Below are 12,265 nucleotides of genomic sequence, written 5' to 3'. Positions count from 1 at the left end.
GTTCAGAAAACATTTTTAAACTAAGTTTTCCCTTTTTTTTTGCAGAGCTGAAGACTGAACTCAGGGCCTTGCACTTGCCAGGCAAGTGCTCTTCCACTGAACTAAATCTCCAACTCCAATTCCTATACTTTAAAAAATAAACTATGCTAAACAAAGAGGATACTAACTTGCAAGCTCTGGAACAATGCACTGAATATTCATAAGCACATAGGAACTTATTAGCATCCTTAGCAGTCCTAACCACCCAGACATACAATTTTCTAAGGACTGAATCCATGTTCTTCTTTTTTCTTTTTCTTCTGCCAGTCCTGGAACTTGAACTCAGGGCGTGGGCACTGTCTCTGGGCTTCTTTTGCTCAAGGCCAGCATTCTACCACTTGACCCATAGCTCCACTTCCAGCTTTTTCTGTTTATGTGGTACTGAGGAATCGAACCCAGAGAGCTTCATGAATGCTAGGCAAGCACTCTACCTCTAAGCCACATTCCCAGGGTCCATGTTCTTTTGAACCAAGATGTCCAATAGATTAATTGTAGCACACATAAAATGGGCCTGCTACAACTGTGTGGGAAGGCCATGAAGGTGATCGAGTGGGATGTAAGCAAGAAGATTAGACAACTCCATCTCTAGCATATGTCAAAACAATCAAGCATGGTGGCTCACACTTGTAATTCTAGCTGTTTGAGAGATGGACATCAGGAAGATAGTGGATTCATGGTCAGCCCAGGGGAAAAGTTTGTGAGACACCCCCATGACAACCAATAGCTGGCTAGAGTGGCATGTTCTTGCTATACAAGTTCAATGTCAGAGAGATAGTAATTCCAGGCCAGCCCAAGCAAGGAAAAAAAAAAACAAAAAACAAAAGACCCACACCCTGCGGGGGGGAGGGGGAACGATTGGGTGGGGGGAGAATGGGAAGGTGGGAAGGTGGGAAGGGATGGGAGGGGGAAACAAAGGAGGAGGCTACAATGCTTGATAAGAAATGTACTCATTATCTTGCCCATGTAATTGTAACTCCTCTGTACAGTATTTTTGCAATTTAAAAAAAAAAAAAAGACCCACACCCTCAACAAAAACAAGCGGCTGAGTGCATGTCTCTGTCATACCAGTTATAGTAGAAAATGTAAATGGGAAATTATGATACAGGTTGGCCTATGCAAAAAGTGAGAGCTATTTCAAAAAAATACCCAGAGCAAAAAGGGCTAAAGATACCTCCTTGTGCACAAACTTAACAATACACTTTATGCTGAACACCTGGTTTCTTTCCGGAAGCCTGGGATTTGGTGTAGGCTATTCAGAAGGTACCTCTGTGATTGGGCACTGAGTTTATATTGTCACTTTCCATGATGCCACCATACTACAGGAATTAAGTATCTGTGTGCCTTTGCTGGAAGAGTCAACTCTTGGAAGTTTGCCTTGATTTGGGCTTGTGGACTGTGCTGTTTCTTTTCCTTGTAATAACTCTTAGTTGTGTGCCTGGCTGCAGACTACGAGTCCTTCTAGGAAATCACTGAACCAGGCATGCTCAACACACTGGCACATGATTATGTGCTACTTAACAGGAGACCACAGCACCACTTCTGAAAGAAGCATTTCTTTTTTTTTTTTTTTTTGAGTCCAGTCGTGGGCCTGAACTCTGGGCTTGGGTGCTGTCCCTCAGCTCTTCAGCTCAAGGCTAGCGCTCTACCACTTGAGCCACAGCACCACTTCCAGCTTTTTTCTTTTTGCTTATGTGGTACTGAGGAATCGAACCCAGGGCCTCATGCATGCAAGGCAAGCACTCCACCACTGAGCCACCTTCCCAGCCCCTGCAAGAAGCCGGAAGTCTGAGTCTAGTCATGAGAAAATATAAAACAAATTCAAGTAACAGAATCACTAAAGTGAGATTTTCCCTAGTTATGATCAGTAAAGTCAAGGAAAGACTGAGGAACTCTTCCAAATTTACAAGACATAAATACTAAATGTGACGTGTGTTTCTGGACTGGGCCCTGCTCCTAAAAAGGAACTGATGAGACTGTTTTGTGATAGGAGAATGAGACCCGAGGGAACAGCAGCATGTCACTATCACTGTCCTTACTTGGATGGACACAGGAACAGGAAAACTTCCTTGTTGAAAAGAAACACTGACTAACATTTCTAGGGATGGGTTATCATATTAACAATGTACTTTCAAAATGGTCAAAGGTAAAAGAACATTCCTGACGATGTTCACAAAACTTTTCTCTGAGTTTGAGACTGTTGCAAAACAAAAAGTAACGCAATGATGATAGTTAGTAGGTAGTGGTGATTCCATTTCTTGACACCCAAGCCAGTCTTTATAACATAGAAGGACACATGATAATTTCCTATGTAAGAACAGCAGAGACTGGGATAGGGTAAAGGACCCTTTTTCACTTACTCCTCCCCTCACTAACAAAGAAAAGTCTCTAAGTCACTAGGAAAGATTTAAATAAAGCCAAATATTTCATCTGTACTCATTTATGATGATTATGTGATCTGCAGAAAAATCATCTCAGGGTATGGAGTTGCTTTATTTATTTTTTTGTTTTGTTTTTTTTTAAGTGACATATATGGTATTTATTTATAGGCTTCAATGAAAATGAAATTCAAACAGCTTAATACCCATATATAAGTAATCTGGCAAATACAGGTATCAAACGCATTCTAATTGTTTTATAAAACTATACAAATCTTCCAAGTGACCATAAATCAGTTCTCATTACAAGTTCTTAAGCCATTTTTTTCAGGTCAACACAATTACACTTTTAAGATTACAGACTTTAATGTTTATCGGGTTAAATTCCTAAAGCTAGCAAGGTAACAAATGGGTTACTGGGACTCAGAAAACCACATGGTAGAGCATGTTTACTGGATGATCCCAATTACACCACAAGCCAGACGACTTCCAGCATTTCCTGTCTTTTTACTCTCGTCATTTCCACTTCTGCCCAAGCCATCTGCTTTTTCATGGACCACCATAGTGCGGCCAATGATGGAACACTCTCCTGAGAGTGAGATCATTGAGTCTTTGATGGACACTTTGGCTGTACCGTCTTTGTCAGCAGTCACATTGCCCAGATCTCCAACATGTCTTTCTTGATCTTCTGGCCCACCGTGAGTTTTGGATAGAGGATTAAAGTGAGGACCTGCACTGGTACAACCTTGTGTATTATCTCCAAACTGATGGACATGGAATCCATGCTGGCCTTCAGTCAATCCTGTAATAGTCCCCTGTACCATAACTGGCCCATCTGCCTGCTGCTCGAAGTGGATGATGCCCTGCACCAGACTATCGCCCTTCAGCACACACACGGCCTTCAGCGCCATGATTCGCCCGCAACGCGCTTCTGAAAACGGCGGGAGGAAGCCGTTATACGACACCACAGGACAGGCCAACACCAACCCCTGTTTTTTTGTTTTTTAAATAAAAAGCATTGGGTAATGCTGCTACTTAACAAGCCTCAACTTTGTTGGTGGTGAAACTAAAAAGTTTTACTCGGTGTAAAATTTCACAGATCATGTTCAGCTAGAAAAGCCTATCTCCTACCTCCATGACTAAAGACACCCTAACAAATTCTGAAGGGTTATTAACTCACCGTTTGTGTGCTTCCTGCTTGCTGCGACACTCTTCACAGTAATATTTATATTCACTGCAGAGTGTTTCTGTGTTGCTAAAACCTCTGTGCAAAATTCAAAACACAATCATTATGTATTACCAGAAAAATCATGTATTCATTTAAAATATTCAAAGTCAAAGGTAATCATTAAGTTTCAAGGCAGATAATGTTGCATACCTTAAACAGTGAGTAATTGATGTGTTTTGTTCCACATCAACAGAAAGATCTAAAAAATCTTCATCTTTGCTGCTTATCTGTAAAAATAAGAGAATTATATTTAATTTCTGTAAATATTAGAAACCATGGTTTGCAGATGTCAGAATTAAATGCATTCTATCAGTAATACACAAGCAACTATTCTTCCTCAAGAGCAAAGGTTTGACTTGATTACCTAAAAGGACATTGAATAGACGTTCATAATACAAAGGTAAGACACCAATGTAAAAATCTGACTGTTTCACTGGTAAAGGTAGTATTATACAAGAACTTGTACATAAACTAAGGCTGAACTTGAATGAGAAGGCTTGACAAAGGACCTCATACCTGTTTTACCACTTAGGAAAATAGTTCCATGGGTACCACCAAGAGGCAGCTGAGCTAATGAGAGTGAAAGAGGATGGATATTGTCAAAATAAATTGTTGACCTCACAAAAATAGAACAATGCAACCTCCTGAAATTGCATTAGGAAGGGGGGAAGGATGAGGGAGAGTGATAAAGGATAGGTTGGAATACACTGCATACATGTATGGAAATACCACAATAAAATCTCCCCCTTGGCCAGATAATGGATGATAATTTTAAAAAAACAATTAATTTAGCCCCAAATGCCAAATTAATATCTTTATAACCAACCTATATCTCTCCTAACGCATCTAATATAAACTTTTCATTTACAAGAAAATCTTATTTGGGGCTGGGAAGGTGGCTCAGTGGTGGGAGTGCTTGCCTTGCATGCATGAGGCCCTGGGTTCAATTCCTCAGCACCACATAAGCAAAAAAGAAAAAAAAGCTGGAAGTGGCACTGTGGCTCAAGTGGTAGAGTGCTAGCCTTGAGCTGAGGAGCTGAGGGACAGTGCCCAGGCCCAGAGTTCAGGCCCCATTACCGGACACAGAAAAAAAAAAAAAGTAAATCTTATTTTTAAAAAGTAGTTATTACTTGCTTATTTGAACTGCAATAGGACAGAACTTAAGGCAGAAATCTCCCTAGCTGATTAGTGGTCTGTTCCCAGGGTGAGTATGCAACAGGACACATGACATGCATAACTTGTTCCCCTGTGCCTCTCATCACAGACTACACAGTTCACAAATGCTTTTCTGTTTCAATATTGCATCACTTATAAGCTCAGCACCATAAAGCAGTGACAGATTATAAGGTTGTACACATCTAGACAAGTAAGAATAAACAGGAATACTGTGTAGACTGTATATTACAGACAAATGAAGGGGTTTTGAGTGACTGACAGCTTCATTTCTACATTAACTTAGTTCTAACTTCGAACAGAAACTTTCACAAAGGTGAGGTTCCACCACAATACCATCTGGGTCCCAAATATTCCAGTGAAAAAGATGGAGAAAGAAAACAATCTGGAGACAGTTAAGAGATTATGATGTATTTAAAGAAAACATAATTAGCACAAGTTAGCAGGGAATTTGATAGGGTGACAAGGATCATTAGGGCAGAGGTAGCTACAATCAGATCAGAGTGACTTACGTGTAGGATAAACAAAAGAAAAAATGGCATGCTGGGTCAAGCATGATGGCTCATGCCTATAATTCTAGCTTTCAGAAGAGGCTGAGCTAGTAGAGTGATCTTGTCTCAAAACAAAACAAAACAAAAGGGCCAGCGGCTATTTTTTTTAGCTATTCCGGAGGCTAAGATCTGAGGATCATGGTTCAAAGACATCCCAGGCAGGAAAGTCTATAAAACTCTTAGTTCCAATTAACCACCAGAAAACTGGAAGTGGTAGAGTAAGCTGTAAGCAGCTGCCTGAGTTGCTGTTTCAATTTATACTTGTGTGGTATCAGGTAATCACAAAGTAAAGCAAGGTTTCACTTTAAAAAGTGGTTGTGAGGGCTGGGAAGGTGACTCAGTGGTAGCGCACTTGCCTTGCATGCATGAGGCCCTGGGTTCGATTCCTCAGCACCACATAAGCAGGAAAAAAAAAAAAAGCCGGAAGTGGCGCAGTAGCTCAAGTGGTAGATTGCTAGTCTTGAGCTGAAGAGCTCAGGGACAGCGCCCAGGTCCAGAGTTCAGGCCCCACGACCAGACCCAAAAACAAAACAAAACAAAACAAAGTGGTTGTGATAGAAATGGAGGTGGCTCAAGCAGTAGAGCACTAGGTTGGAACAAATGAAACTTAGGGACAGCACTCAGGCTCTGAGTTCAAGTCCCAGGACCAAGACACACACAAAGTGGTTTTGAGCATGTCTGATTGCCATTGGGCTAATAATAAATATCCTCCTGTCACATCATACCCAGTTTATCAGAATCCAAGTCTAAAACGCAGGAAGACATCTAAACTGGATACAGACTTGGATTCATCAGTACATGTGACAATAAAAATGGAACACAATCCTCCTGATGAATAATGATGCAACAACATACAATGAGACCCCAGGGAACACTGCAACTAAAGAATGGAAAAAGGAAAGCGAAAGAATGAGACTGAAAAGGAACTCTGGAAGGAACCTTCAGAGAATAGAGATCAGTGCAAGAGTGGGTTGCAGAAACAAGATTCCTCAAATACAAGCTCTAGATTTCTAGGAAGCCCACCTCTCACCTTCCCAGCACTCCCATTCCCATCTGACTTGTGTGACATTACTGTGTTGGGACTATTGGTTGGCCAGTCTTTACTACCCAGTCAGCATCTTGAGGTCAGACTTAGGTCTTAATCTTCTCATCTTGCACCTGGCATAGCTGGTTCTTAAACATTTGTATAATACTAAAAACTAAATGATACATATTCACACTAGAGAAGTACTAGGTCCTATCCCCCTAGCTTACTTTGATAAAGACATGGCACTATCATATTTACTCAAACTGTATGATAATGTCTTAGACTTAAATATTCTCAAATCATGCTTAATTCTTGGGAACATACCTGAAAATACAGACTACAGAAGGATTTAGAGAAAAATAGCTGGAAAGATCAGTATCCTTCCAAGTTACATTTATAAATATTCCAACACTTTAGGGCAAGGATGACTGATATCACTTTCTCCTTTTAAAGTGTTGTATCTTGCTAGGTGCTGGTGGCTCATACCTATAATCCTAGCTACTCAGGAGGCTGAGATCTAAGAATTATGGTTTGAAGCCAGCCTGGGTAGGAAACTGTGAAGCTCTTATTTTCAACTAAACACCAAAAAGCTGGAAGTGGAGCTGTGGCTTAAGTGATAGAGCACTAGCCTTGAGGAAAAAACAAAACAAACTCAGGGACAGTGACCAGGGTTTGGATTTAAGCCCCAGGACCAGCACATACGTATGTGCATGTGCCCACACAGAAAGTTCTATCTCTACACAATCTTGTAGCCACTGGTAAGATTTAAGACTTAAAAGGCTTTTGGTAACTTGACTGTCCCTAGTCTTCCTTACTAATTTCATATATTACTGACTATACTACTCTTTCCCTCTCCCCCTTTCCCTCTTTCATCCTTTCATCTTTCTCCTTCCCCCACCTCACCACCTCTCATAGGGATTTGAACTCAGGGCTTTATACTTGCTGCTGGGCAGGTACTTTACCACTCGAACTATGATGCCAGTCCAGCATTTCTCAATGTTAAGCAAATTCAAATATTTTGTTTTAATGAAGAATATTAAAGCACACATATTCTGTTTATCTTCTAACAAATCAAGTTCCATTATAATAACAATAAGAAACTGTCAAATTCCCTGGTTACACTTACTATTCTAATGGAATATATTGCTATAATAACTTGGCAATACATTTCTTTAGTTGTAATATTTTTCCTTAAAGGCTTCTATTAAAATAATAATTGGAGTTGGTTCAACTAAAGACAGGCTCAGCTCAATTCCTGACATCACTGTCCAACAGAGATAGTAACTGATGGTTGGGACAAAGACACCCTTACTCTAACCAAAACATCACCACAGACTATGCAATCTACTCAAGCACTCAGATATCCTGCTTTTATTTGATCTCATTTTACTTAGGAAGGAAATTCTATTTATTTACGAGTACTGTTTCCTCCAGTAATAAATTTCCTGCACTATGTAAGATTATACTAGTGACAGTGATCATTAATTGGATGTGAGACACTGATTTTTTAGAATGTGTCACTCATATATGTGCAGTGATGTCTCAATAAACAATGTTAGCATTTTATGTATAAACTATACTGTGTACTACTGTTGCTGGCTAGTGTATTCCTTCTACAGGAAAAGTTCACTGTGTACGTGGGCTAGCAGCAGCCTTGCATACGTCATATTTACCACAACTCCTGACTACTTCAAGAGTCATGGCAAGTGACTGACCTAGACTATCCGGTTTCTGTTTCACAATGAGAGTATCACCTAACACTTTTCTTAGTATGCACCCTTGTCCATAAAGACATGTGTAGCTATTCCTACCTGATCTGTAAGTTTCTATGCACTCACATAAAAAACACAGTTCTTAACAACATAGTTCTTTATCTTTCTAAACTGAAATAAAAGCAGAGTTCCAATTCAGTCAAGTTTCCTTCTATCATAGAAAGCATTCACTGTCAAACACAGTACATAAAAATACAGATAGAGTCCTCTTTCAACTGAAGAATCCATCTGTAACTTTTCTATCATATGATTTAAATTTTTAATGATGTCCCATACCCTCATCTTCAAAAAACAACTTTTAACAGAATGAACTTTTTTTCTATACACAATTTTATGGTATACTTACAGTTTCACAAGTAAGACATCTGGTTTCATTAGTTAATGTTCCCTGAAAAATCTCGTGAACCCACGTTGGGTCTGGTGTGCTGTTGTTATTTTCACTGTCAATATTACCATTAGGTAAGCGGCCATTTTGTTTTTCTTGCTTTCTCTCTTCTTGTAAGATATCAGCAATTGTATTTAGTAGGTAATTTAAGAATTCATGGGCATCTTGTTGCATGTAGTTGTCAAAAAGCTCTAAAAATACAAATGGAGCATTAGAGAATTACTTCAGAATACAAATTTGAAAACAACAATACAAACAGTATTTTACAAGAACTGAAAGTATTAGTATTTGTTATTATCTATAGTATATACGAAATGAGGGGCTGGGAAGGTGGCTCAGTGGCAGAGCGCTTGCCTTGCATGCCTGAGGCCCTGGGTTCGATTCCCCAGCACCACATAAGCAAAAAAGAAAAAAAAAGCCAGAAGTGGTGCTATGGCTCAAGTGGTAGAGCGCTAGCCTTGAGCTGAAGAGCTGAGGGACAGCGCCCAGGCCCAGAGTTCAGGCCCCACGACTGGACCCAAAAAAAAAAAAAAGAAAAGAAAAGAAATGAGTGACTTTCACATCTAAAATTTATGACTTAATTGGAGGAAATAAAAGTTAATGATGAATACAAAGCTTTAAGAAATACTAACTGACCCACAAGAAAAGAATAAATACCTGTCCTCACACATTTATATGGTAATGAAGAGACAAGAAGTAACTATTTTTTATTATTTTATTGCATTTATTGTCCCACAAATATTTCAACATGGTAAGCTTTCAAGGAGAAGCTGCATAGCCACTTGCCTAAGGTCTTAAGCCAACTGGTAAAGAAGCAATTTATTAAAAGTAAATTACTGGGCTATGTGTGCATTCCAGAGTTCATTTAGTAGGTGAGGGGCGAGGTCTGGAACCTGTGTGGTCAAGAATGATCCATGTAAGGGCTGGGAAGGTGGCTCAGTGGTAGAGTGCTTGCCTTGCATGCCTGAGGCCCTGGGTTCGATTCCTCAGCACCACATAAGCAAAAAGAAGAAAGCCGGAAGTGGTGCTGTGGCTCAAGAGGTAGAGCGCTAGCCTTGAGCTGAAGAGCTGAGGGACAGCGCCCAGGCCCAGAGTTCAGGCCCCACGACCGGACCCCCCCCCCAAAAAAAAAGAATGATCCATATAATCTCTAACATCCACTCCATCTGTGAGATTATAAAATGTCATGAGTGTTTGTTGCAGTTATACAAATGATGGGCTATAAAGGAAGCACTGACTGTGCTAATATCAAACATTGGCTCTGGTGTAACATGCATATCACAGGAGTCTAAAAACTTTAGAGGCCCATCTCATTTTCCTCTTAACTATGTGTCATTGTTATTAACCTTATATTACAATAGGAAATGGGATCAGGGAAGGCTAAAGATATCGGCCTAGAAAGGGAGAGGTCAAACCAACCAGGCAGGTGCCTCCACTTGCCTAATGTTAATCCTACTAACCAAGAAAACAACATTATTCAACAATCACAAAAACCTATGCATTATTCAATGAACTGCAAGGAGAAAAATCATCAACTCTTCTGTGTTTGTTTTGGTGCCAGTCCTGGGTCTTGAACTCGGCCTCAGCACTGTCCCTTAGCTCAAGGCTGGGCCTCTACCACTTGAGCCACAGCTCTACTTCCAGCCTTTTTAAAGTCCTCTCTGGACTTGCTTTGAATTTCAATCCTCAGATCTCAACCTCCTGAGAAGCTAGGTATTACAGGCATGATCCACTAGCACCCAATTTGTCTATGCACATTTAGTAAGTTCAGGAAAGGCTCATTTCTTCTCTAAAGACAAATGCATAAAAATTTGGAAGAAAATTTAAAGTGTTTCTAAGAAAAAGAATTAGAAATTACATGTTAGAAGAGGTACAGATGGGGCTGAGAAGTTGGCTCAGTGGTAGAGCGCTTGCCTTGCATGCCTGAGGCCCTGGGTTCAATTCCTCAGCACCACATAAGCAAAAAGAAAAAAGCCGGAAGTGGTGCTGTGGCTCAAGTGGTAGGGCACTAACCTTGAGCTGAAGAGCTGAGGAGCACAGTGCTCAGGCCCAGAGTTCAGGCCCCCACAACTGGACCAAAAAAAAAAAAAAAAAGAAGAGGTACAGATGACTTCATTAGTTTCTATGTACTAAATAATTTTAAGATGTAAAAAAAAAAAAAACAGTAACAGTAAAACCTGGAAAGTATTATGATCTTCAATAATTCAAAAGAAAACATCTCCCAAAACAAAGAAAGTAGGTTTCAGACTTGAAATGAATAATTTATAGAAAAAAATTCAAAAAGGTTTTGACCATCCTGAGTAGAAAAGGCCCAATACCCAGAATATTTAAATTAGAAAAAACAAACAAACAAGGAATTGGAGGTTGGCTCAAGTGGTAGTGTCAGTCTTGAGCAAAACAAAACAAAACAAAAATCTGAGTGAGTCAAAGGCTCTCAGTTCAAGTCCCAGTACTAGCACAAAACAAAAGCAAATACCCACACATATATACATGTACACATACACACACATACACACACATATTTTTTCACAAAACTAGAAAAAGAAACACCAAAAAACTAGCAAATGAAAGTAACAAATAATTCATCATAAATGAAAAAATATTATGACAATGTAAACAAAAAAAAACCCCACTCATCATTCTACTTATCACTTTGACAAAACAAAAAATGACTTAATGCCTAGTGCTGACTTAACTGTGGAGAAATGAGCCACAACAGCTGTAACTGAATGGCCTGGCATGTGTTAGAAGAGCAATTTCGGTATCGGCTTTGAAGAGCACGTAACCTAGTTTTCTTAAGACAGCAATGCCAGGTAAACTATCTGTGTCATGTATTGAAACAAATCTGTATAACATGGTTCATTCATAACAGCAAAAGTCTAAAAATATTTTATAAACAGAATGGCTTAAGCTATAATTTCATTATGGAACACTCAACAGAAATAGTTCCACATGAACTAATAAGGCAAAATTCTTAAGATATTGAGTGAGGCAAAGATGCTAAACATGTATGTGTAATAGATCCCACTTATAAAACATAATGACCAAAATGCCACATAAAATGTAACTATAGTTTTCTATTTGGACATTATTTATTAAAATGCAGAGAAAGGCTTAGTAGACCAAGATACTTCTCAGGAGAAGAACAAAGGGCTGGAAGGGCATATAGCATCCAGAGGAACTTTCAGTTCATACAGAGAGATTTTGCTGTAAGAATATGTGCATTTTGTCGGGCACTGGTGGCTCATGTCTGTAATCCTAGCTACTCAGGAGGCTGAGATCTGAGGATCGAGGTTCAAAGCCAGCCCGGGCAGGAAAGTCCATGAGACTCTTTTTTTTTTTTTTTTTTGGGGGGGGGGGTCCGATCATGGGGCCTGAACTCTGGGCCTGGGCGCTGTCCCTCCACTCTTCAGCTCAAGGCTAGCACTCTACCACTTGAGCCACAGCACCACTTCCGGCTTTCTTTTTGCTTATGTGGTGCTGAGGAATCAAACCCAGGGCATGCAAGGCAAGTGCTCTACCACTGAGCCACCTTCCCAGCCTTCTATGAGACTCTTATCTCCAGTAAATCACCAGAAAAACAGGAAGTGGAACTGTGGTTCAAGTGGTAGAGTGCTAGCCTTGAGCTGAAGAGCTGAGGGACATCGCCTAGGTCTAGAGTTCATATGTGTATTTTTTAAAGATTCTTTTTAAGACACATTCTCATATCACTTGT

At 39.9% G+C, this 12,265-nt stretch overlaps 2 protein-coding genes across 3 annotated transcripts in view; both read right to left on the bottom strand.

Annotated features, from left to right (window-relative positions):
- Usp12 (ubiquitin specific peptidase 12) overlaps window positions 1-12,265 on the bottom strand; it is a 95,546-nt gene that overhangs the window by 9,280 nt on the left and 74,001 nt on the right. For both annotated transcript variants that reach the window (XM_070003078.1, XM_070003077.1), the window contains exons 4-6: window positions 8,512-8,741; window positions 3,793-3,869; window positions 3,595-3,678 (exon numbers count right to left, since the gene is read on the bottom strand). In XM_070003078.1, coding sequence (XP_069859179.1) covers window positions 3,595-3,678; window positions 3,793-3,869; window positions 8,512-8,741 — 391 coding nt within the window. The remainder of the gene's footprint in view (window positions 1-3,594; window positions 3,679-3,792; window positions 3,870-8,511; window positions 8,742-12,265) is intronic.
- On the bottom strand, window positions 2,651-3,362 carry LOC138813554 (superoxide dismutase [Cu-Zn]-like). Its single transcript, XM_070001977.1, has one exon. The coding sequence runs from the start codon at window positions 3,323-3,325 to the stop codon at window positions 2,864-2,866; it is 462 nt and encodes a 153-aa protein (XP_069858078.1). The 5' UTR covers window positions 3,326-3,362; the 3' UTR covers window positions 2,651-2,863.

The sequence above is a fragment of the Dipodomys merriami genome, unplaced genomic scaffold (genome assembly GCF_024711535.1).
Source record: "Dipodomys merriami isolate MVZ:Mamm:240054 unplaced genomic scaffold, mDipMer1.0.p SCAF_6, whole genome shotgun sequence".
NCBI classification, from domain to species: Eukaryota; Metazoa; Chordata; class Mammalia; order Rodentia; family Heteromyidae; genus Dipodomys; species Dipodomys merriami.
This window is presented reverse-complemented; position numbering and strand designations above follow the sequence as displayed.

Excerpts from the sequence above, each read along its gene's own strand:
- LOC138813554 (XM_070001977.1), bottom strand. The coding sequence starts at position 3,325 with ATGGCGCTGAAGGCCGTGTGTGTGCTGAAGGGCGATAGTCTGGTGCAG.